At 47.3% G+C, this 25,849-nt stretch overlaps 1 protein-coding gene across 4 annotated transcripts in view; it reads left to right on the plus strand.

Moving 5' to 3' along the window:
* CALN1 (calneuron 1) overlaps positions 1-25,849 on the plus strand; it is a 138,995-nt gene that overhangs the window by 21,427 nt on the left and 91,719 nt on the right. For 2 of the 4 annotated variants that reach the window (XR_008730678.1, XM_055700907.1), the window contains exon 2: positions 1,004-1,124. Coding sequence is in view for 3 of the 4 variants with exons in the window: in XM_055700907.1 (XP_055556882.1) it covers positions 1,004-1,124 (121 nt within the window). In the remaining variant the exon portion in view is untranslated. Of the gene's footprint in view, positions 1-999; positions 1,125-25,849 lie in introns of all 4 variants that reach the window. The other 2 variants (XM_055700908.1, XM_027806407.2) reach the window with 1 other exon arrangement.

Here is a 25,849-nt window from a genome sequence, read left to right on the forward strand (position 1 = left end):
TTCCAAACCATACCACCCAGGGTGTCCTGGCCACCTTCCAACGCCTGTGGAGACCCTGGGCCGGATCCTCGGCTGATGTCTGGGTGGCTCTGCTGATTTATATCTGCTGAAAACGTACAGTGTAAAATGGAATAGGCCCATGATGGGGCTGTGCTGATTGAAACCAGCCAAGGGTATGACAAATCTTCCTCTTAATATTTCAATTGACTTTGGCAAACTTGCCTCTTTCTTGTGTATCCTAAATCAATGTGTAAGTGCTGCTGACAGTAATTTCCACTTTTGTCTGTGCAGATGGCTGCCCTTCACTAGGCTGCGGTGTTTATACCTGCTAAGTTTGCAAACACTTTTCTGCTACAGCCTCCCATTGAGCAGTATTTTTCTTAGCTGTCATAGTTGGTGAGATGAAAATGTTCTTTGTTGGGCCGTGCTGGAATGTGAATTTTCTTCTTTCAGCGAGGGCCACCGAAGTCTGGAGCCGAGGCATCGGTGTGACGTGCATGTTGCTCAGTGCAGATGCTCTGGGCCGCGGGTCTGAACCACCTTTGAGGTCGAGATGCTCCAGAGCAGGGCCTGAGAGATGGCATCCAGACTGTTGCATGGCTTTGAAAGCCACGCTGCTGGATGCTATGACTTTTTAATTGCATGTCAGTGACCCCTATGCGCTATATAATTACTATGAAATAACAAACCTCTAGGCTGAAAGCTACAGTATGAGTTCTAGAGACTCCTATTATCCTAAGGCACTGCTGCTCTGTCTCTGCTAGCTCTTGTGCGGCATAAAGAAAAAGCTGCTGCTTTTTTGTTTGTTTCTTTAGCTCATGTCTTAGACACTAAATATAATCTGCTATCCATCAGTCATGCACCCAGCTCCAGTGCGCGTCCCTGGTGTAGGGTGCTTTCGTCTAGCTACTCTTTCAAGGCAAGCTATTGTACTGTTCAAGTAAAGCAAAACCAAATAATTAAAATTACCTTTTCTCTTCCCTTTTCTCTTGTGCCCAGGGAGAAGATGCCATTCCACCATGTAACAGCTGGCTTGTTGTACAAAGGCAACTACCTGAACCGCTCACTCTCCGCTGGCAGCGACAGTGAACAGCTAGCGAATATCTCGGTGGAGGAACTGGATGGTGAGCGATGTCATTCTGGTTTTCCAAAGGGGGCTGGGAATGGGGAAAGGCTTTTTTTCACCTTTGCTGTAGCGTTGTCATGCAATAACCAGAGGTATTCTCCTCGTGAAGCGAGGAGCAAATGGCAGGTCAGAAGTGAGATGGCTCAGAAGATCGGGGACAAAGAAAAGGTCCCTGACCAAGGTTATGTTGAGAGCTGTAGATTGATTTTAGCCTCAGATGTTGTCCTTCTGCCTAGAAATAAGGCAGCTTTTTGAAAGAGTAAGGCTACTTTTTATGGGTAAAACTTAGCAAGAGAAAAAGTTAGGCTAATATCTTTTTATAAAGGAGTCTTTAGCCCTTCCTGGGAACCTGCAGAGCTGAAACTTGTCATCCTAGGAAGTCTTCTCATTTGCTTTGTGGCCTTTCAAATGTGGGGCTTCTCTCTGTGTCTCAATATAACAAGATGCACGGAGGTTGCTTGTGACTTAAGAAGCCAGAAAGAGCTTTAAAACTCCCTTTTCCAGGTCAGCGATTGAGAGCACAGACCGGCCTCAGGCTGGCAAAGGCTATCAGGAAGGTTGTCCGCATCTGCTGCCTGCAGGATCCCATAATTTCCTCCCTAGAAGCTGGTTGCTGCTAATCCCTTCTGCCCTGCAGACAGGATGTGAGGCCAGGTAGCCTCCCAGTCTGGTTCGTGGTGGGAAGGTCTCTTTCACGGGCAATTTGTGGCTCACCAGGGTCATTTCTAAGCAAAAGTTAATATTGTTGACAGCTGGTCTTTGAGGGCTGTGGAAAAAATTGAAGCTCTTGGTTTGCTTCCCAGTGGACATTTGGTACAAGCCATGATCATAATCAGTAGTCTCAATGGAGAACTTGATGAGGAAGCAAGCAAGGGAACTGTGCAAGGTGGAAATGGTCCTTCCAGGACAGATTGGAGATGTTTTGGCAAAACAGAAGGCCAACATTTCTGCTCACCCTCCCCCTTTTCACCTGTGCTTCGGTAAATCAGACTTTCATTTTCAAGACTTTTTCAACTCAGAGCCTTTGGATTTAGTTTTGCAAGCCTTGCGTTATCTTAAGTAGAAGCAGTGTTTTCTGAGTATTTGTAACTGCTTCTCTTCTTCCTAATGAATATGTGGTGAAAGCAGCTCGGGTGAGAGATGCAACACAAGAAACCACTTTCAGTGCAGCTTAGCTGAGAGCCCAGGAACTTGAGGCCTGCAGAGGCACCTTCTGGGCTCTTCTTCTGGGTTACAGGAGCTTCACTTGAAGATTCAAATTGGTGAGCAGAACTGGCTTAGCTTCTGTGCATCCTCTAGATGCAAGTTATGTTGCAAGGTAAAGCTTAGCTGTTGTCCCTATTCAGGACGGCAGGGGTTGGCTGAGCAGAGAGGAAGAAGTTGGATGAGGTCTTGAGGTTTGTTTCAAATGCAGAGAACACGGGTTTTTCTGCTATGCCTACCCTGATTAGAGCATGTCTGCTGTAATTGCCTTTGAGATTTGCAGATAATTGTCAAGAGCTGATTCAAGTGGCATCAGGGCTGCAACCTACTGTCAGGGCCATCCCATTACACAAGGGAAACTTGTCCTTGATTTGTTCCCCTGCTGTTTGCATGGAAATAGTCTGTGGCTGGACATGGGCAGGAAGCCCAGCCTCATTTCCATCCTTCACATGCCTCCCTGCTGCCAGCCCGAGCCACGCTTGGGCAGTCTGTGGGTTTGGTGAGCCCTCTCGGCATCTCTTTCCCACCGGTGGCTCTGGGGTGGGAGCACCAGCTGTGGGAGGCAGCAGAGCACAGCCCCATGGCCAGACCTGCCTGCCCCATGAGAAACCAGCACTGGAGAGACTGTGGAACGTCTCCATTAATTAACAACAAATGAAGTGAATTAGGTGTAGAGGAGCCGTCTTTTGAGAAGGCAGTAGCCGAGTCGCTGCTAATGCAAGCGCTGCATCCATTTAATGTGGTCGGTGCTCCATTATGACTGTGCTATTGAATTGGAGAGCAGCAAAGTTCATTCATCTCTGTTCCCAAAGAGTATCCCCTCGTTCTTCAGAACGCTCAGGACTCATTAACTAGTCATCCATTTATTCTCTGGCTGCTAAGCACAGGCTTCTTGTTAGGATTTAGTTATATATTTTCTGACAGCCTTTTTCTTTACAAACACCTATTTTTTGAGGTCTTTGCATCTTTGCCATGCAGATATGCCCCAGTTCTTAGCCTAGCAGAGGTCAACCTCAGGCCATTTTTTCCCACCTGCAAACACGGGAGTGGTACCAAATTGATTCTGGCTAAAGCCAGAGCAGCGTAAGAAGCTGGAGATACTTTTCTGTGTGCCAGCTACCAGAGTACAGCCTAGCCACTGGAAATTATATATGTATTATTAGGTCAGCAGTCACCGTCTTACTGTGTTTTGTCACTAATACAAGATCAGTGCCTGGGTACACTGGTAGCTGGTGAAGGAACCACTGTTCACTGCCCAAACCCAAAACAGAAATAGCCTTTCTCTGTTTAAGCATAAACTATCTCAGGGTGAGTAACAAAATGTTCTTCCTTGAGAAGTTAATGTCAGTGTATGGGAGCTTTGTGGATATATCAAGCTGTGATAGCTTGATGCCAATAACATATTTGCATTTAATCTTGCAGGCTGGGAAAGAAATGGCAAATTCGTCTTGGTTTCTTTTTCAATGAGATTTTGGTCCCAAGGGAGTTCCAGGCTATTGAGGAATTCCAGTCACACATATTAAATTATTAAAGGTTTGAAGCTGAGGAAGTCGGTGGGAATTTTCTATAATGCTCCTCTGCACTTAAGGCTCCAACAAGTGCCTGATCTATCAGGTTTTTTCCAGCAGTATTTTTTTTTTTTCCCCACGTCTAGCATTTCATGTCTCAGCACCATTCACTTTGGGAAGGGTTTCTGCAAATGAGGACTCTGGGATGCTGCAGGGCGAAGGAGCTGTGTAGCCTGTCTGGAAAGCAGCATGCCTCCCCCTGCACATCCCTGCAGTGAATACTGACCAATACTCTGTGTTTGCAGCCTGTGGGTGATGGGTGAAGGATAATATAGAGATCAGGACATGAAAAATATTTCTGATTTCATGTAAGGGGGAAGTCCAGAATATCTGAGCACCGTTCAGAGCACTGTGCTTAGGGTGCTGCTCTGCCTCATCTCCGACCGCTTCTTTTTCTCCGAGGAAAACTTTTCTGACTTGCATCAGCCATCTGTCAACTTTAACTCCGCTCAGTCTTTTTCCATCCTGCTTTAAATACTATGCTGGCAGCAAGGAAAGAGGCTGGAGAGATAGCAGGTCACTCTGCTGATGGCTTGTCTATTCCTAGCAGCGGTGTTTGCTATTTGCAGTTCTGTAGTAGCGTGAGGGTTTTTAGAAGCTGTCACCGTCACAAAGGGAATTAACTTGCAGAAAGCTATATTAGGCGATACTTAACTTCGTAACATCAAGTAAATGTCGAAGTTGGAAGTGGCAGGCCATCCATAACCTGTCTCTTAGGGACCGCGAAGTACGGTGGGGTCTTGGATAGATGTTATTGCCATATGCTTAGTGGTTTCTATGCATGAAATTATAAATTAAGGCAGGGAGGAACTGTTTTACATATAGATTTTCTGGCTATTGTTGGTTGACATAAAATTGTGGCACAGTTTGTGCATACTCTCTGGTTTCCACATCCCTTTTAAAACCAGATTTTGTCTTCACATTACGAACTGCTAGGGAGTATTTTTAATAAAAAATGGTGGATGGAAATAATCATGTCAAGCTTGAGTCATCCACCTCCATAGGCACTATCTAAAGGGTATTGTCAGGAGGTAAAAACATTTCCATAGTAGGAATCTGACAAATTTCACCTGAAGGGAGGCACATGCATTCTAAGTAGGATTTGCAAAAAAGTGTCTGTGAAATGCATGCTAGTCAGTGCTTAGCAGAGAAAACCCAAATGTGAACCACAGCAGCAGCTATTTGTCCAGAAAGACATTACGATAAATCCTTACCTGACCCAGATTCCTTTGAAATCGGCAGTGCCTGTGCAGGAGGAAATGTTGCTGCATGGCAGCAGGACAGCTATTGGCATCTGGTGGCTTAGGCCATGTAGCCCCTGCCCCAGTGGGGTCTGTGCTATCTACAAGGCTTTTTCTAGGCTGGGAGATTATTTTTTTGTGTGTGTGTGTGTTGTAGACATCAAACTGGTCGGCTTGATGCAGTCCTTAAGGTTGAGACCCAGAGTGGAAAGGCCAGTGCATGATTTTGCCTGCCTAAACTGGAGATGTCAGCAGAGCAACGCATAAAATGGGGGGCAAAGCTGCTGGCTGCGGGAGCTTGGGGTGCAATAGCCTTCAAAGAAGGAATCTGGGGGCTTCCCTCACCAGGGGACTTTTCTGTTGTTGGAGATTATACATGACATTGCAGGACATGCTTTACCTGCTTCTTCTCAGCAACTTCCCTTCTGTCACCTGCAGAAGCTCTTAACTGGGTCACTCTTCCCTGGGCTCCTGTGTAAAAGTCAACCATGAGCGGCTTCAGGGTAGACTGGGAAACAGCTCTTGGAATAATTTAAAGGGCATGGTTAAATGATGCCCCATATGGATTTTAAATTAACAGTTGCCTCCCGCATGCCAATAATGCAGGCAGTGAGGCAGTGCCAAATGGCTTAAGGTGTGTTGGGGCTGGTTCTGGAGTCCCAGCAGCACGAGTGGTCAGTCATGGGGTTGGGGGTATGCTGGGTCCCTGCTGGGACACACACCGGGGAAATAATCCCACATTACATACACCGCCATGCCATCCTAGCCCTCCTGTGAAAATAAGGCCCAAATCAGGAGTGTTTACCCTCTTGTGCATGTCTAATATGATGGTCCTTAGATGTTGTAAGTCCTGGGAAGGGAGGGACCGTGATGCTGCAGAGCACTGTCACTGTGCAGTCTCATTTTGGGGGGTGTTATTTAACAGCAACCCTTGCGAGCCATGAGGACTGTGGCTGATCCAGATCCTAGTTCAGTCCTGAATTACCAGAAAGGCTTGATAAACAGTTCCTTGCTTGCTGGAGAGTCGGGGCTACTGTGTGACTGCTCGTATCTCTCTCCAGGTGTTGATTTTTCTCTGGGTCTGCTTGTTTGCTAGCAGAGATTTTAATGCCGCTGATGGGTGCAGAAGGTAAAGGGGCAAGCAGATTCCCTCCGGCCTCAACAGCCAGCTGGCTGTGCTGTGTCGGTGGCTGAGACTGATTATCTTTGGTGTCCCAGGTGAGATCAAACGGTGTTTTGGAGAAGCAATGTGCTCGAGGAGGGAAACCCAGGGGGGAGAGTCATTAGTCACTTGACTGACTCATGTAGCAGCAACAGGCTGAGTCTGCTCTGTTCGGCTTTTTGTCCATGGGAAGATAAAAGCACTTGGAAAAGTAGAAAGAGAATCAAGGAAGAAAGAGCATTCTGCTGGTGAGGAAGGAGTTGCAAGCATGTTCCCCTGGGATATGAGACGTAGCAAGAGGGAGCGTGCAGTGGGTACGGCCACCCCGGGATGCTCCGCGCGTGGGTTGGTGCATGGGTCTCCAAGTCCATGCTTCAGTGTAAGCACTGCGAGCAGCCTGTTAATGAAGTGGATGAAACTGTATAAAGCTCATTTTCCCTCTTGCAGAGTTCTTTTTAAAGAGAGGTTTATCCACAGTGTCTCTGCTGTGAGTGATCATGGCTGGACATTGAATAATTTATGTCTTATATTGGGCTTTAATGGTGTTTCATGTCTCTGAATACAAAACTGTGGCATCACTGTGCAGATTCTTCTGTGGACAGACGCAGCTGTATCTCTCACTTCTGCTGTGCTCCTTCTGCTATTTTTCCAGTTGCATATTTTAATTACGGTGTGGGTTTCCTTGGGACTCGGTAGTTTCGAGTATGAAGTAGCCTTCATTTAAAAATCATAAAAAACAGCGCAGTACTAATGTTCTGCAGAGTGCGACTTTATCACAAGGTGCACGTTTGCTCCAGAAAGTGTGTGTCCAGTGGAGGAGCGGAGTTGCTGATGGAGAAATTGTGGCTACCTGTCCCAGGCTGCGTGCTGGCTTAGCCCTGATGAGGTACAAGGGAGTTCACCCAGGGAGAGACTGATAATTATAATTCACTGTGGTCTGCCCCAGCCTCATTAGCAGTCTCTATATGTCAGCACCGGCTGGAGCAGCTGGCAGATGCAAGGTCCCTGCCCCGCTGCCGTGCATCTGGGAGGGCTCAGCTCCCCTGCGCTGGATTTGGGAAGCCTTGCCCAGAGCAGCAGCGAGGTCCTGTGTGCCGCAGACAAACAGACGTCCATCCATCCAGCCGAGCTTTTGCTCTTGGCCTCCAGGGAAAGCTGTTTTTTTCACTGGAATTAGTGGTACTTCCCACGCAAAAAAACAATGATGTTTGGACACCCAAAGTGGCTGAGCACAGGGAGGACTGGCTCCTCCGATTTCACCAGAGAAGAAGACCATGTGTTGAGGGGTTTGGCTGCTGAGTTGCCTTAGGGGTCATTGCGGCTTGAAGATCAGCACTGGGTTTCCTCCAGCACTAGAGACCCTCAGCAGAAAGGCGGCAGAAAGCTATGGACTGGGGGATCAACCCCCAAACAGCCAGTATTTCCACCCTCCGACACTTTACAGCCCAAGCCCTACACAAGGCGCCAGTACTTTGGCAGGTTGATCCCTAGGGGGACAAACATTTTGGGGGCTACAGCCTTGGGAAGGGCTTGGAGATGCTCTGTTCCCTCTATGCAACACCCCCTCTGCCAAGGGGGGATGTGTCACCTGTACTCCCTGCCCCCAAAATACAAGAACAGACATCAGCATCATCTCTGAGGAAAGAGTCCTTACAGCAAAAGAGTATAAATAAAATGAGATTGGCTGCCAACAAATTAGAATTACAGGGACACCATCTGGACAACAATTAAAGAGATTGTTTGAACTCCAGCAATGCTGACATAGTTATAGGAGTTGGCTGGCACAAGCACGTTACTAGTGGTGGATATGGAGATATCCTTGGTCAGAGGCTTGAGGGCTTCTGGCATATTGCAGTGGAGAAGGAACCTCTTCAAACTGGAAGAGGATGGTTTTGGGGAGAGGGATGTAGACTGTGTCTTCATCCAGCTCCTTCTAAATCTGCCGGTTTTGTCTCTCACTGCAGAGATAGATGCTGCCGAGGCTTCGGTGCTCCCTGACATGCTGTGAGTCGCGCCAGGCTGATGCTCCTTGCAGCCGTTACGGATGCTGCCCATTCACTCCTGAGCCCGGCTCTCTAACGTGCTGCCTGCGTCGCCTCAGGCCATGGGAATGGAGCAAATTCAGATCAAGAGCTAAACATGCTTTAAAAGGCATTTAAATCTTGCTGTGACACATTTATACAAATTTTAATACGGATTTTTAATTTTTTATGCAAGCTTCTAAGCTGGATCATTAATTTTACAAGTTCCTTCAATCCCTTGCCTTAAACCCCCAGCATTAGCAAGTTACTCCTATTCTGCTAAGTGTTTCTGTGTGGACTCAGGGGTCTCATCCTTACCTACTACCTTGTTCTGCAAATGTCCCCCTAGGCAGTGACAATCAGCTGTGCATGGGAGGTCGGGGGCCAGGGTAGGGTGACTGCAGCCCACACCTGTAAGGACATGGCACGCACCCTGGGAGTGGAAGCAAAGGAGCATTTAGTGCCTTTGTCATCCCACGTCATCCAGGCATGGGAGAGCTGTGGATACAGCAGGATATTGGGGTGTTGTACCCTTGTCTGCATGTGCAGCCAGGTGGCCGCCTCCGAGCACACATTTTTGTGCTGGTCCAGCTCCCAGTGAGCTTGTTTGGGATGCGGTCAATCTGTCTGGCGCATCTTTCCCTAGCAAAGGGAGACATCAATTTCTGACCCAGGTCTGTGGCTTTTAAGGCTGAGTGAGGCTGGCAGTGCCGCGGGAACAGAGATTTTTGTCTGAAGCAGCCTGGGAATGTCTTCCCCACCCTGGAAATGGAGGTGGTGGTGCTTCTTTTTTGAATTGGGTGGGAATGTGTCTCAGCTGTCTGGCTCCTTCCCAAGCTGCAGGGCCAGGGCACTGGGAAAACCTCAGCTCTGTGGAAGGCACAGCAGCTCTGGGAAGTCAAGCAGTTAGTCCCCGGCGGAAAATTACTCTGACAAGCCATTTCTTGTCATTTAACTACACAGACAGAGGCATGAACCTGGACTGGGGCCTGGGTTTAAGCTGCCCTAGACATCCCCTCCGTGGCGCTGAGTGCCAAGGAAATGGCTCGCTATTTATTTCATTTCCTGGGGCCTCCTTATCGGCGCTGGGCTCGGGGGCTGATGCATGGCTTGAAAAAGGTCCAGACAGGCTGTCATTAGAGTCAGTCAGAAGACGGATGGCTCAGCGTGCCGGTGCATCCCAGCAGCATGGACTGGAGCGAGAGGATCTGGGCGCTGGCATGGATGGTTGCAAAGCGCAGGAGCAGGATGGACCTGAGGGTCTCATGAGCGCTGCCAGGTCTCTGGCCACACAGACAGTGTCTTAGAGCTAGTCAACATTAAGCTTCGCAGGTCCCTGCTTTAATTACCATGATTTTCAATACTTAAGGATTTGGAGGTTAGCGTGATGCTCTGCATGCTGTGCACGTGCCCTTTTTGTGGTCATGATGTTATGGACTGTCGGGTGTCCCTGTGAGTTGTGGAGACCGATACTTTAGCCAGGCTGTGCTTATTCGCTGTGTCTTTCAGAACATCAGCTTTAATCAAGTCACAGCAAACCATAAGCAAACGGAATCGATTCCCTTGCCTCCATCAGTGCAGCCACCTCACCAAAGAGCAAACATCTGCACTGCGTCTATGTGCTTTCTATAGAGGAACATTCAGAAATAGGTTTGCCTCCTAAATAATGAGGTTTAGGAGTTAGATGCAATTATGGAGGACTCCAGATATCTATTTTTAGTTCGTCACTGGGATGTTTGAGCCTTCACTCATCTTTTTGTGCCTCAGTTTACCTAACAGCCATGATACTTGTGAAGGGGGAGAGGAGCAATACAACCGCCACTGCTTGGGGTGCTGCAAGACCTCTGGGTCAAGCATTATCTGTGGGTCCTGCTCCCCATGCACAATGGCTTTGCTTTGACTCCCCAGTGGCTGTACCACAGTCCCTGTGGCCGTGAATGAGTGCAGGGATGATTGGTGCAGAAGGGTACTGTCTTGGCACAATGCTGCTGCAAAAATGACAGGGAGAAAAACTCAGTGATTCAGAGAGGGTTTCGCCTGGCTTTTTTGAACATTTTTTTTTTTCAAATGCCATGCAAAGCAATGCAATGTCAAGGTTAGTGCTCCTGGCCTCGGTTTGGCTGTGGTGGCATCTGCTCGGTGGTAGCAGACAGCATCCTGGTCCTGCTGTGTTCCTGGGCAGCAGCCATTGCCCACAGCTGCTCTTCATGAGCCTGCTCTGCTGTGCTTCACTGACAGGGTTTGTGGTCCCTGTCCTCTTGCCCCTGCTTACAAGAAAGTGCATTTATCTTCCTGAGGACAAGACCAGCTTGCTTGGCAGAGTGAGAGGTCGCTTAGCAGGGTGCGAGTCCAGATGAGGGAAGCAGATGACAGTAATGCCGGGAATTAAACCATTAGACCTGGCTGCCTTCTCCTGCTGGCTGGAAATCTTGGTTTCCCAGTTTCCCTTGCCCAGTGGTGGGTCCTGAGACCATCTCAGCCCTAGCTGAGATGAGAAATAGGTGCAATGCAAAGGCTGGTCTTATCAAATGAGCTGTGCAAGGATGCTCCCTCCCAGGATCTGCAATGGGCGGTTTCCCTAAAAGTGGGAGGTGGGATGGGCAGGAGAGAAGGGGCAGCAGGGGAGGGACATGGGGTAGTGGTACAGCAGCAGGACAGGGCAGGATGGGTGCTGGGCAGGAGGGTGCAAGAGGGGGCAGGAGGCAGAGTTTGGAGCTGGAGAGGAGGTGAGAGAATGGGCAGCTGTAGCCAGTGCTGGATTTAGTGTTCCCAGAGCTAAACGAGCTGGCAGCCAGAGCCATGTGCAGCAGTTGTCAGCTTTTGCAGGACCCTGTGGTCACAGCCAGATGGGGACAGGGGGACGGAGCAGGAGCCCAGTGGGGAAGCACTGCTTTTTCAGCTTGACTGGCTTTGGTGACATCAAAGAGGATCAGTACATACTCTTTGAAGTCAGACTTAACTGCTCCCTGCGCAAACAAAGGGGTGCCGATCTCCCAGGGTGACCATGACGCTCCGAGGAGCTGGATGCTGCACAGGACTGCAGCTAGCGAGGGCCAGGCAGGTACAGCGATACTCCTGGGCATGCTGGTGAGGCACAGTGAGACCTCAACCACCTTTGCTTTTCCACTGTGACATTTGATGTCAGAGACGTGTCCAGGAGCACAGGGCATGCAGCAAAGCTCACCAGACCCAGGCAGAGAGCGGTCGTTCATGAAATGCTTTGTGAGCCTTCAGTGCCAGGGCAGCCACTGCAGGGGAGGGTGCATGGGCTGAAATCACTGCAGTTCCTAAGGCTGATGCCAATCTGGCTCGAATTATCCACTCTCCAAGTGAAATGAGTTAAAACTATGCTGGGTTTTTTGCAGACTAAGGTCTGCTTATGTTGCAGGGTGATGCTGCTCCACACAGGGCTGTGCTCCCAGTGCAGCAGAGAGGGATCAGCCAGGGGCTCTCGGGAACACCGTGCCCCTTGCACCATGTGCATTTGTGGAGGATGAGCTGAGCCAGGACCTTGCTGTCTGCCTTGGTCTCGCATTCATCTCCACACTGGACAACCGCACCCTGGATCCAGCTGAGGGGACCAAAAGAGAGGATTGTGGTGGTGCTGTTGGGACCAGCAGCAAGATCTGTGTGAGCATCACATGAAGCAACTCTCAAAATGAGTTGCGACATGAAATCGCGGACGTCGGTGTCCTTGGGGACCAGCTATACAAAGTCCTGGCAGCATTCAACAGAGGGAACAGTAGATAGGACTGAACGTCTGTCTGGAATTTTAATGGGTTTGACAAGTAGTGAGCTGCTCAGCCCCACACTATGTCCTGTCTGGAGCCCAGGTGCTGCAGGCAGCACTGAAACCCTTTGCAGCAACAACCACAAGATAAGTAAGAGCAAGAAAAATAACTTTCAGAAACATCAGTATTTGGAATTTTCAATCTTTAGTATTGCACACAATCAGAACGATTTAGAACAGCACACAATCTTTCTTAAAATGTTTCCTTTATTTTGGTAAGAATTCTTAAAAAAAAAATATGTCAAAAAACTCCAAAGCCTTGGTAGCGAAAGATATTTATGTCTCATGTTCCTGAATGCACACCATTAGGAGATCATTTATGAAAAGTCCCTTTCTAAATAAGCCATTAGAACACAAGCCTATTAGCAACATGTGGGATGAGGCAGTATTTTGTGTTTTAGGATTATTCTTTTGGGCAATTTCTATTTAATTTGCTAGGAAACACAAATCTCATTATTTTTCTTTCAACTAAATCTAATCCAGGGCATGAGATTTTGTGAAAAGGTTTGGATGAGGAGGGGAAAGAAATACGGCTGTGTAACTGATTGTAATTGCTATTACTTCCCGAAGGTAAAAAAGACTTCAAGCATTTTTTTTCCTCAGCAATTCTTCATGTTTGCACATAAGGAGTAAATTGCGCTTTGCAGGGACACAGTAATTTCTGCCTTTGAAATGTGAAACTGTGTTTGCCGATGTGTCTGAAGGATGAAATGTCCATCACAAGCACTTAAATGTGGCTTGTCACTGCTTTGTAAATTTGATTCCAGTGTTGCAGAAAGGAAAATGAGAAAATAGAGATGGTGTTGGAGGATATTGCTGAAGCAAGGTTGTCTCCTGCTTTGCCCCTCGGGGAGGTGGATGTGTGATGGGCTCAGGGTTCCCTCTGTAAGTGCAGGAGGTGACGTTGTCCCAGGCTGCACAGACTGGAGGCAGCCAGTCCGTGCCTCTGGGGCTGGCCATGGCAGAGCAGCCAGGACAGGCGCTGCCTCCCAAACAGCTGTGCAAATATGGGATTGTTCAGTTCACTAGCAGTTAAAAAAACCCCCAAACAACCACAAACAACCACAAATAAGGATGGGGATCCATTTCAGTTTTAGCCAAACCAGCACATTTTCAATTTTGCATTTTTTTCCCCATGAATCAGAAGCTGGGGGAAAAATTAATCTATTCCAAAACAAAGTGTTTCGTTTAGAGTTTGAGCTTTTCAATTTATCTCTGTTCTGAAGGTGTGGCAAGCTTGTAGATTTTTGACTCCCCAAGTCACGTGCTTCCATTACGAGAGTCAAACCAAAACATTTTGTTTCCACAGGAGGCTGGACAGGCAGCTCGTGCAGCCGCTGCGAGCTGATGAAGTGTTTCAGAGAGGCTGAATCTGTGTTTTTGGTGAAAGAACTTCAGGAAAAAAACTGTATTGTGGTATTTCTTCTCCAGCCAAGGCAACGACAAGGTGCCGTGGTGGGGCAAGAAGGAGGTTTGGGCAGGGACCCGCAGCGATCCCTCCCATCCTGACCAAGTTGCAGAGGATTCCCCAAACCAGTGGCATCATGACTGAGCCACCTTGAGACTTTGTGTCCCTGGGGTCTTGTTCCTTCAGTGCAGCCATCCTACAGATGCTTTCTCAAGTGCTTTAACTGCGTTGTTGATGAGCTGCCGTGAGCTGAGCCTGGTCTGCTGGCGAGGCCACAAGGAATGGGCGGTTCAGCCCAGCAGTGCTTCTGAGCAGTAAAAATATACAAGGTTTGGTTTGGATGGAGACACAAAAAGAAGGCACGCTTTCCCCCTGCCCACCCTATTTTGGGTCTGTTGAAGGGGTTAGGTAGCTAATGACTTCTTCAGAGTTCATTCCAGTTGCCTTCCAGGCTCGTTTCTCAATAGCTTTATTTCGCTATATTCCCCATCTTCTTTTTTTTTTTTTTTTCTCTCGCTCTCATTTTTCACAATAAAGGGTGGAATATACAAGCTGAGGAAATGGAAGCAAAGCAAATAAAGAGGCTGGTTAAACACAGAGCTCCGGAGAGAGGTTCTGGCTGGCCTCAGGCTTTCCTGCTGTCCTGCACTGAGGTCCGGCATTTTCTGCCTGCCCTTTTTTTTCGCTCCGATAATAGCAAACAGGAGATGTGCTTTGGTTTCTGTGACTCCTTTCAGTAAGGGTAAGGCTTATGTGTCCCTTTAGGGGGAGAAGGTCACATCATAAAAATGCAGAAGGATATTGGATTAGACAAGCAGCCTCTCACTTAAGCTTGGATAATGATAGGCTTATCATTAGCTCTTCTGTGGTTTTGGGTGGTTTTCTGAGCAAGTGATTGGAGGAATTTTCCTGCAGGTTAAGTTTGTTGTCTTCTGTGTAACAGTGCAGCAAGTCAAGGCTTTTGGCTGGATTGCACGAGCCTGATGGACACCCTGAGCGTGTTGCTATGGCACGAAAGGAGTTTTGCTGTGGGAAAGTGCTGACTCTGTAATGCACTGGGTGATGTCTCTGGTGGTGTTTATTTGCAATAAGAGAAGTCTGAAGCTGCTGTTTTCGGGTATTTGTGCAGTTATTGTGCCTTCTAATGCTTTCCAGGGTGCTTTGCAGCACACAGCAAATTCAGGGTTGGAATCACAGTGTTAAGCCCCAACAAATAAAAAGCTCTTCTGATAACTTGTTGACCTTGGCAGCATGTGTTTCCCCACCAGAACAATGTTTAAAGCCAAACATTGCACACCCCTGAATTTCCTAACTGCTTGTCTGCCTGGAGAAGCCACCCATGAAGAGTTTCTTGAGAGGCAGAAGAGTTGCTGTCCTCCTTGTCCAGCCAATGGAAGAGCTGCTTTCAGCTTGGAAAGGGACTTGTTGTTGTCAAAGTAAAATGTGCTGCTTCTGCAAATGCAAAATTCTGATCCCATTGATAGAAGGAGCAAAATTCCCATCGACAGAGCTGGGTTTTCACTCTCTGTGGCTGAAAAAATCAGATAGCTGGCTAATCTCTTTAGTGTCTGTGTCTCTAATGGAGAGCTCTTTTTAGTAGCGACTTTTTAGTTTCGTTCTCACAGCCTGAGTTTCAGCTTCCCCAACAGTGCTAAAAGACTGGACATCATGTCTTGTCACAGGATGCTTTCTGGGATGTAGCTGTGTGTCCCAGTCTGTGCACATGAGCACAGGTAATATTGGTGTCTCTTACCTACCGGCTGGTGAGGATAAATCAGTTCTTGATGGCACAAAACCAGTCCCATCCCAGTTTGTAAAGCACCTGAGCAAGCCTGCCTGTGTGAATGGGCCAGCCCAAGGCTGGTGTGGGTGTTTAGGCTGAGAACTGATGATGGTAAAGAAAGAGGCTCTTTTGAACCTTAGTCCTTTGGGTAATTACCAGTATGATAATTTATGTGATTCATTAGCAATCAACTTTCTGCATTCCTGCTTACCTCTTCCAACACATGTTCATGAGGCCTCTGAGGCTTTGATGGGATGGAAGAAAAACAGATTAAAAGAATGGGCTAAAAAGAGAAACTCTGAGGCAGGAGGACTATGAATCTGTCTGTTATAGCTCTAAAAGTGATTAAACAAATTGGTTTGATGCGGGCTTTGACATTTTCTTCCCATCCCTGTGGAGAGGCACTTTCTATGCCTCCATCATGGCTTCAGCTCTGCTTTGGCTGATGGTGGTTTTGGACTCTCTGTGACCTTGGTGGGAGCAGAACCGGCTTTGGCCATCCAAGGGTCTAACACAGACCTTATCCAAAAGGGAGGGAGAAACCTGGTGCCGTTCAGAGCTGTGGGCATGGGCCATAATTTGTTTCCTCACCTGCAGACCTTATTGAGGCTTCTCTAACCCCTCATCTTTGTTTGTCCATGGGGACAGATAGGCATTTCCAAAGGAGCTACCGGGGAGCAAATCAGCCTGTGTAGCTTTTTACAGTAGCTATTGAGGGACCCTGAGCTTCAACTTAAGTTTGAAGTTACGTGGGAAAGTGCTGGACGGCTGTGACAAACTTTTATGGATGTCGGCCCAGGGACGTGTGTAGGAATCTTCAAGCCATAAATACTCGGGGAGTGCTGCAGTGACTTTTTAATTTTAGTGGGAAAACGAGAATGTGGCAGCCAGGAAAAAAAATTATACAAAAATAGTAATGGCCCTTTTTGGGAAGAGGAAATTATATTCCGCTAAGAACAGCAACCCCAATTAAATGGGAGCTTTTAAAGAAGTAAACAGCTAATTACCTAGATAAGGATGAGGCAGACTCTTGCACATGGAAAACAGATTTATTGGGGAACTTTTATATATGTACATATGTCCAAGGTGATTTATTTTCTTGCCACGAGCCCAAAATTGTCTGTGCTTTGTAAATATTGTGGTTGATGGCTGTAAAGATTTCCGATGAGATCAAGTTGGAAGGAGTCATATGGTCAACCACAGTTACCAGAATTAGAGTATTTCATTAACAGCTCCAGCAGCTGAGGAGGCTTGGGGGGCATGGCCAGGCACATCGCTGCCCCTGCTTTAAAGAGCCACTGGCACGTGAAGGCAAGGGAGCCCTCCCCCCTGTAAGCCTCCGTTGTGCTTGGTGGCCTGGTGTGACTCTCTTGGCACAAAATCTTTTTTAAAAGCAGGTTTGTGTTACGACTTGACACAACTATGTGAGAGGGACAATATATTAATTTTCTAACTGGGATGTGGGCAATGGCTCTTGGCTTTGCTGCTGTCACGTGTTGAACGTGACTGTGATGTGTTTGCACTTGCCTTGCACAGGGTGGGCACGGGTGTCCTGCACCCACCCTGCTGTCACCTCCTCTAATATGAATTTTCATCACTTTTTCACATCTCCAAATCACTTCTGTTTTGACATTAATAAGAATAGCAAGGAGTTCAAAGAAAGTAGTTTTGGCATCTACTGTATTTAATTTGTGCAAACTTTCATGTGGAGTTTAATTTAGACTGATGAGAGAGGCAGTTTTATGAGTATAAAACTCCATTAATTACAGATCCTGTCTTAATTATAAACGGCTCTATTTTAAAGTGAGTTTTACAACCAAAATTAAGACTTGGAGCAGTTCAATCAATACAAACATCAATTAGACCTGACTTTGTACTCCAATTAATTTATAAAGCTTCCCAATGAAGTGTAAAAAGTGTGCCACTTTGTACTCCTCTTTCTGCCATTCCCGGGCATCAGGAGGTCTCTGTGGTTTCATTAGCAGCCTCCTAATGATAAGCGTGGATGGAATAACAAACCTCCTGATGGCCTGGTTTATTTTCCCCAAATAAACCAACAGAGTTAACTGCTAAAATGGCCGAACCTGGCACAAGCACAGGGGAAAACAGATATTCTTATAAGCACTGAAATTACACGTGTTTTGTTCATTTGACTGTGGTCCAGTGAAGCCTGGGGTCCTGCCGTGGAAAGCACTGTCCCAACACACCACGGCTGCTCCAAGGAGCTCGGGGAGGCTGCAGGGTAAGACACAGTCACTTGTCACAAATATGAATCTGTTTATTAACATTATTAATATGAACACATTCAGTGTTATCATCCTGATTTTACAAGACAGGTGGAGGTACGGCATGGTTCCTTTCTCCACTCCATCTTTCCCAGCAGCTTTGCCCACTTGCAGCATTTGGTGGTGTAGCTGCTGTCTCTGGGGATGTGTCATTTACAACCCTAGTCAGGACCTGAGGATCCAGCCCAAGCAGGGAGTCAGGATCTGCTCCTGGTGACGTAGCAGTGGTTACTTGAATCCCCGCTAGCATCTTCAGTCAGCGCTGCAGGTGGTGGTGAGCTCACCTAGAATGAGAGTGTGTAAAACAAGCTTTTTCTCAGCAGCAGAGGGTGAGATGAAAGGACCTGAGCTCTCCCATGGGGAACACAAGCATTAACAGATGAAGTAAAATATCTTTTTGCTTCTAAACTGAGCGCAGGTCATCTACAAGCTGCTGGGAAATAACAGATCTCGATTCCCGGAGAGTCTTCTGGGCATCCTCCTCCTTTCAGCAGAAGGATGCCATCCGCCCAGGCGTGGATGCCACATGCAAGATCTTGGGAAGAATTAAATCTTTCATGCAGGACTTAGGAAGCCATGGAGCTCTCTGTGGGCTTTAGACTGGTCCCAGGTGTCTTCTCCTCCCACAGCTCCTTGGGGCAGAGGCTCTGCCTTCCCATCCAGTGGCACGGCCCAGCCCCCTTGGACCTGCAGTAAAATGAACATGAAACTATGACGTGACCATGCGTAAGGTCAGTAGGAAGCGGGGAAGGGAGGGAGCTAGGTGTTAGCATAGGTTTTATTCAATTTCTGGTGAAACCGGGTGTTTTAGTAAAGCCAAGCTCTGGGCTGTGTAACTGTTTGAAGTTAGGAACGAAAAAGCAAGCGACAGGCAGGCAAACAAAGTGAAAACCTGCTCTGAATTATCATAAGCTTTTTTGATGTTTTAAACCCTTTCAAGCAGAGCCATTTGTACTGGAGCAAATTCTCCCAAGATATTTTTAGACGATATGAGCAGAAAAATATTACTCCATAGCAAGCTGTTTACAAATCTGCTAACCTTGTTTAGTGCTAGTAAAACTCTCAGCTTGGTGTGCTGCGGAGCACGCTAATTACTTGACAGAAATTACGCAATGATGGCTTTCCAAAGTGATATACATTGGCTCGGCCCTGCAGCTGGGCCCGTGTACAGCATTTTATATAATTAAGTGTGAATGTTTCTGCAGCTTTTCCATTAAAACAGGGAGAGGGAGGCAGGAAAGGGGCCGACCCTGCCAATTACCGGCTGCTCTCCATCCTCTCCTTGTGCCTGTAACAGGGCCATGCTGCAGACGGAGAGTCCGGCTGCTACAGCTGGTTTGGGCAGCGCTGGCCAGGCTGCTGCTTCTACCTCCAGAGGAGGCTGGTGGGAATGATCCAGTGGGTTCCCACTGGAAATGGCCAAGACGGACGGCTGCTGCTGGCATGTCTAATGTAGGAGTCTGGGTTTTGCTTCCTGCCACTCCCTGGGCTGTGGCTGGCCATCGAGTGGAGATAGCAGCCATTCCCCATCACACCTTGGGTGCATAAACACATGTAGCAGGGTGGCATTCAGATGCTAAAGTAATAGGGCGTACAAATACACCAAAGATTGCTGTGGACTCCTATGGATAGGAGATCCCAGTCCCTCCCAGTAGACCTCACTGGCCTGTCTCTCTCATGGGTGTTGGGTATGGGGATGTGACCAAGTTCCCAGCCCTGGTGAGCTGCTCATGGTGATCTTGGGGAAGCTCCTGTTCGCATCAGACCTGCTTCCAGTACTGCTGGTGGCTGCAGTGAGGTAGTGTGGGATTTCCACCTGGAATAGTCAGTGCGTGGTTTGGCGGGCCAGGAGGTTTATTTATTTTCTTCTCCTGGGAAGGTCTCAGTAACAGACTGATGACATTCTGAAGGGTTTGGTGGAAGCCCTGTGTTTCTAATGACCGCTGAGTGTTTAGCAATGGTTGAATGGGCCGAGTTGGAAGGATAGATTAGGTGAAGCAGGCTGTGTGATAACTAGACAAAGGCTTTTCAGCCTGAACACAGCTGAGGATATGGTAAACCTAAGACTAGGAAGTGGGTGAATGGTGTAGAGAACGAGAACAGCGAACAGTTTCTTACTGTCTGTTCCAAAACAAGAGCTGGAAAATGTCAGATGGAAGTTGGAGGAGGTGTTTCAGAAGAAGAGAAAGTGGATCATCGCATATTGCATGGTTACACTGTGGAACTCCTTGCTACAGGACAAACAAAAGTAAATATGATCATGAAAGGAACTGGAAAAATTTGTGTAACTGTTGAAACTGTTTGAAGATGGGCCCTTGGCTGAGCATCAGATCTGCTGTGGCCTGTTATCACCATTCATGGGGTGGACACACAACTGCTGCTGGCAGCTGGAGATAAGTAGTTGTCCCTTGGTAGTTTTGAGCATTTCAGGTCCTCCTCAGTACCCTTCTTTGGGAAGATATGAAATCAGCTTGACAAACAGTGCTCTAGGTGAGCTTCCTCCAGGTTTTGGGTGAGCAAAGGGGATATGTGACCTCCTGAGACTCCTTCCAGTCCCTTGCTGGGGTTTGTGCACATGTGATGGACCGGATGGGAGGGAATAGAAGAGGGAAAGCAGCTGATGTGCAACAGCAGTAAACTAGCTGACTTGCTTGGCATTTTTCCTCCTTTTTTTGCTCTTCACTGTTGTTTAAATCTGTTAGAAGGTTAGAAATCAGATGAAGATGAAGAACAAGTAGCTGTCTTTATCCTTCCCCCACCTCCTGGGTGGCGTTGTGTGGCTGTGAAGCAGTGGTTCTCTGTGTCCAGGATCTTCCAGTGTGCTTGTGCTGGGGCGCGGTCCCCCTCCACAGGCAGCTGGCAGATGGGACACAGGCTATGAAAGGAGCACAGCTGGGATTTCCCTCCTCCTTGTTATCCTTGGCCACTGTGAAATCCCCTGGAGCTATTGGCAACCTTCGTAACTTGCAGCAGCTTTCCTAATAGCTCTGGTGATGTTGTTTTAGTGTAGTAACGTCTCCAAGATAACAGACAGATTTTGTCCAGCGCAGCGGGCTCAGCTGGAAAGGGATGCAAGGAGTCTCTGCAAGCAGAAGCTGCATCACAGCTTGGAACACAAAACAGTAGCATGTTTTCTGTTTGGAGAAAGAAGCTGCTTTTGTGGGAAAGGGGTGGGAATATAACAGAAACACCCCTCCCCCCCCTTTAAAAATTTCATCTTCTTTGAACTGACTTAGAAACATTGCTCCCTCATCACAGCTTGCTTAGCAAGATTCTTCCCTGGTCCTCTCTCTCCTAAGGTGTTCTCATAGCAGACTTCTGAATTAAGCGGTGTAGGTGTTGGAGAGGGTCCGTGAGCTGTCCCCTCCTGGGAGGACAGCAGCTGCACCCCTCTGGAAGAGCCCGGAGCGGGTGGCCAGCGGGGCACGTTTCTGAGCCTGCGCCCTTGCTCCGTTTAGGGAGCTGTGTGGCAGTTGTATTAGGAAAGGGATTAGTGCTGGAGCCTTTTTCTTCCAGCAATTGGTTTCTTCGTGCTGAGAATCTAGACTAGGGAGTAGGTTTACTTTGAATTTAATTTTGTATTTAATGGCAAAGCTGCCAAGAACTGTCAGGTAGTTTTTTTCTTTATTATATTTCTTATGAATCTAAATAGATTAATATTTGCAAGAAATACTTCCAGAGTAATTTTATCAAACAACTTCATTATTGCCATGGGAAATTCAATGCAATTTTAATCTGGGACCAGTTCCACTTTGCAGTCTGGCTAGACTATGTGTTTTAGAGGTAGGCACTGTGTGAGTGTTGTGTCTGTGGCGTATATTGTACATGTATATTGTGCTGATATATCGAGCCTACTGCCATGTCTCTGCACAGACTACCTAAATGTCTATGCTGATGCCTTGTGTTTGCAGTTAATTAGTTAATAGTTGACAATAATGAATAAAATTCCCTCTTTGCTGTGTTACACTATTACAAGGGAGACAGGTGGTGCATACAGGTAAGCGATATAATGACAGCAACCAACGAGGATGAGCTACCTGAGCGCTGCAGCTGCATCAGCCCCTCCTTTATTAAAACTTTAGCCATAGTGTTTATTGCAGCAGGGAGTCGCTCCCCCCTCAGCAACCTGAGACAGCAAATGAAGTATGCATGTAGCAGACCCGTGTGGCAGTCCTCGAAGCTCGTTGTCAGATTGATTACTTAAAGTGCATTTGAAATCAAGTGCCATACAGTCAGCTCTAGATCATTTTGCAATCATTTTTCATGTGCCAGTAAGTAAAACCATGGTGAATAATACAGCTGGTTGGAAATGGAGAAGTTACTCTGTCTTGTAAATCTAAACGGACCTCACTGTCTCTTCCCTCTGCCCTTGGGTGCAACGCAATCATCATGACATAAATAACAACCGCAGCGATATAATGGAATTACACGAGTTCTGCTATTGTGAGTGCTGTAGAAATAAGGCTGGTGATACTTGGGGGAGACGAGATCAGAGCTGAAATAGAGTAGGGGTTGAATCGATTTCCTTTTCTTATTATCAGTCAGGAGAGAAGGAAAAGAAACTGGGTCCTGCTGTGTTTGTAAGAGCCTCCAGGATTTGTCTGTGCCTGTTTGCAGGGTGGCGGAGCGGCAGACACCCACCTGTGGGTTCCTCTGAGACTTTTGCTTCCACCCCCTCCCGAGGCAGCTGGGTGCTCAGTGGGCAATCAGCTGCAGGTCTGGAGGTCTGGAGGACCTGGGATAGTCAGTGCTTGGAGGCACCCAGGATGTCCTGTTGGCCACCCCCACCATGGGATGGGGCTGCGGCATGAGACGCAGCTGCAAGGCTGCAGGAAGGAGCATGGCATGGCTTGGAGAGCTGCTCCCTCTCCTTTCAGTCCAGAGTTTTAGTTCAAATGGTTTCAGGATGAGGAAAAGTGCTCCTTGCCCTCACCCTTTGCTGGCCACTACCAGCCATGGAGGTGAGTTTGATCCGTGGTGCAGGCTGCTGGGTCCGCGTGTGGGATTTAGGCACCAGGGTCCTCATCTCAGGAGCCATGGCAGAGGAGTGTGCCCAGTGCCTAAACTCCCAAACTGGTCCTGGCTCCTGGTCCTTGTACGTGCAGACCCCATGGCTCTGGTCCTGCTCACACTGTGGTCAGCGAGGATGGGGAGAAGGTACGGCTTGGTCTTCAGATGGGACCAGAGCCCTGATGGGATGCAGGGAGGTAAGAAACCAACCTTAGAGTATCTGTATCTGTATTGAACTACATGTTTCCTTCTTGTTTTTGGAAGTTTTCTCTGTGTTTGAAAGAAAATGCCCAGAACTGTGGGTAGACAGCATGCAAGCTCCGCAAGGGCAGGAGGCCCAGAGGAAGAAGTTGCTTTGTGTGGTCCCTTCAATGCTCAAAATGGTTTCGCATACTTCTGTGACGCCGTATCTTGCTGTGGAGGACCTTGAAGTGTTATTTACCCAAGGGAAGCTTACCAGGAGCATGAGCTTCTGTGCTGGGCTGGAAGAAGCAGATGTGAACGTGGGAGTTGAAAGCCCTTTCCAGAACTCTTGTAGGCTTGGAGAAAGGGAGACATCAAATGGCTCTTCCAGCACTGGGCTGAAAGCATAGCACACAAGAAGAGGGAGGCTTTCTTTTATCTCACCCCTGCCCACTGCCTAAAGGTCACCACTTGAATCAGACCCAGATGGAAGGAAGAAGTTCTTTCCACATTTTATTTTATTTTTTTTCCTTATCGGCTCTTGCTGCACCTTTTTTTTACATTCAGCTTCTCATTTCTTATCTAGTTCCTTGCATGAATAAGATATGCCACATATTTCCCTGACATGTCTACCTACTATAAATACTCTATCCTTCTGTGGAGAGAGAATATGGAATATACGTGTATATATATATATATATATTCTGTATGCATCTAGAATCCTAAATGCCATTTTTCCAATATTGTGTCTTTAATGGGAATTCACTGATTAGGTGCATAAAAGGCTACAGAAAATGACAGTTTCACTGTGCTCAGTTTTAATACAAAGAGTACTACGGTTGCTAAGAGACTGATACTTCAAGTTTGGAAATCTTCATCCACACTAGATATATTATCTTGGCAAATTGGACTTTCTGAGTTGGCAGCAAATGGAAAAGAGTAACTTTTAAAAATAGCGATAATTTAGATGACGTCAAAGACATCTGGTGTCCTTTTCTAGAAATGTGAGACTGATCTATTTTGCTTATGTGTATAAATCACTCTGCACCCAGTGTGAGGTTCTACTTATGCTTGCATTTAAGTCTGATTTATTAATAAATTCCTTTCATGTTTAAGGTATTTAACCAGGTAACTTTTAATTAAATTGGCTTTCTGTTTACAACACATAGTACCTGTCCACCCTGTGTATGTTGGAGAAGCCCAGCTTTGTGCCTCTGTGCAAAGCAGGATCCCGTAGTGCCCCGCACACCCGTCAGGCTCTGCAGTGACTCAGAGAGGATCGTCACTTATTTACCGCCCTGGTAAATCTACTCCCTCATCCACGTATGGACGCTGGCGGTGCATACTCAGAGTAGTGCAGCTGCAGACTTTATTACCACCTTGCTGATGAGCTGCGTCTCTCCTCCTAATTCCCACCTGGAATTGGTGAGTGCAGAGAAAGGGGGGAGGTGTGTCTGGGCTTAATCATGCCTTCGCATCCCTCAGGCATTTTGGTCTTGAGAAGTGCTGGTGCTCCTGAATGGCAAGGAGGCTTTGAATGACAGCTGGGAATCAGTTAGGGGCTCTCTCATACCATGCGTAAGAGGCAGCAGAGAAGAAATGAGGGAACCGGAGAAAGAGCTGCAATGGGCAGCATGAGGCTGACGTGAGAGAAAGGGAATAAATTAGAAATGACTCAAAGATGGATGGTGGGAGGAGATGGCACCAGGTCGCTGGGGGAGAAGGATTACACTTGTGTAGTGGGTGTGAGGGGCAGGAGAGGAGGGGAGTGATGCAGCCCGGCAAAGGAAAGGCGTTCCAGGAACACAGCTGGGGTGCACGTGAGGAGAGGGATCTAGGGACGATGAGCTAGAAAAGGCTCAAACATCTGCGAGAGGGTTTTCCAGCCACAACCTGTATTCTGGTAGCATCTTTCCTAGGGATTCACCAGGGTGCCAGCACCTGAAGTCACATGAATGAGGCGTAGCTGCCTTTGCCATCTTTGCACTCTGGCCCACAATGCTGGGGTAGGCTGTTCCCCTACTTTGTCTCATCCAGACGGAGATGGATGGCTGAGTGTAAATTATTTCCTCCCAAGCAGAGCTTAAGCTGGACTTCTCCATAGTTGGAAGGAACACATTTGAATTTTAATATCAGCTCTGAAAGGCAATTGCAGCCTGTGCATTTGATTATGTGTTCAGGTTATGAGATTTTCTGTTATTTTTAGAAATGTTCATTTGTTCCAAGGACCAGGATATACCGAAATGACCACTGAAATATGAACATGTGATATATTTTGAAAGTATCAAGTGAACATAGAGTGAAATGATGACAAAGGCAGGTTACATGCTTTTTTCAAGCTTAGACAATGCACTGTAATTGTATGTCAGAAGTCATTCAGGTTTGATATCACGCCAGCTAATTAAACCATCCTTTTTGAAGAGACTTACTGTACTTTCAGCTTTTGCTCTTTCATTCTCAAGAACAAAAAACTCTGAAGGCAGCCCTCGTGTTCAGCACTCACGTTGGCATTAGTTTGGATGGGAACCAACACACGGGAAAAGGGAGCTATGGTCAAATCCTTGTCTTGTTTAACTGGTGTAAACCAGGTTCATTTCTACCAAAAGGGGTGGAAGGAAGAGAAGGGCCGTACCGTATGCCATCCCATATACTGTGTGCATCTGCTGTCACTCATTTTTGGTGGCTTATCTCTGTTCAAATTTTGCATGATCCATGACACATTATTCCGGCTGTAGTTTTTGTTTCTCCTGTATAATCTCCTTGGGTGTCTTATCATTGTGCTCCTTCCATGTATGTCACAGGACACAGTTCATACTTTGGTGAAGGTGGGCAGTGTGGGAAGGAGACAGGCGGGCTGCTTGTTAGTGGTGAGGAGCCACATCATGGCTCGAAGGACCTGTGTCTTGGATGGTCAGCTCACTCTGGCAGGTAAGAGAGCAGCTCCTGCCAATGAGGGAAGGAAGATCTGTTTCCAACATCTCATCCCTCCTTTTTGTGACATTCTTCCTGTATGCCATTAAATACCTGAAATATTTAATTCATGGCAAAGTAACGTATTAGTAACATCTA

The sequence above is a fragment of the Falco cherrug genome, chromosome 1 (genome assembly GCF_023634085.1).
Source record: "Falco cherrug isolate bFalChe1 chromosome 1, bFalChe1.pri, whole genome shotgun sequence".
NCBI lineage: Eukaryota > Metazoa > Chordata > Aves > Falconiformes > Falconidae > Falco > Falco cherrug.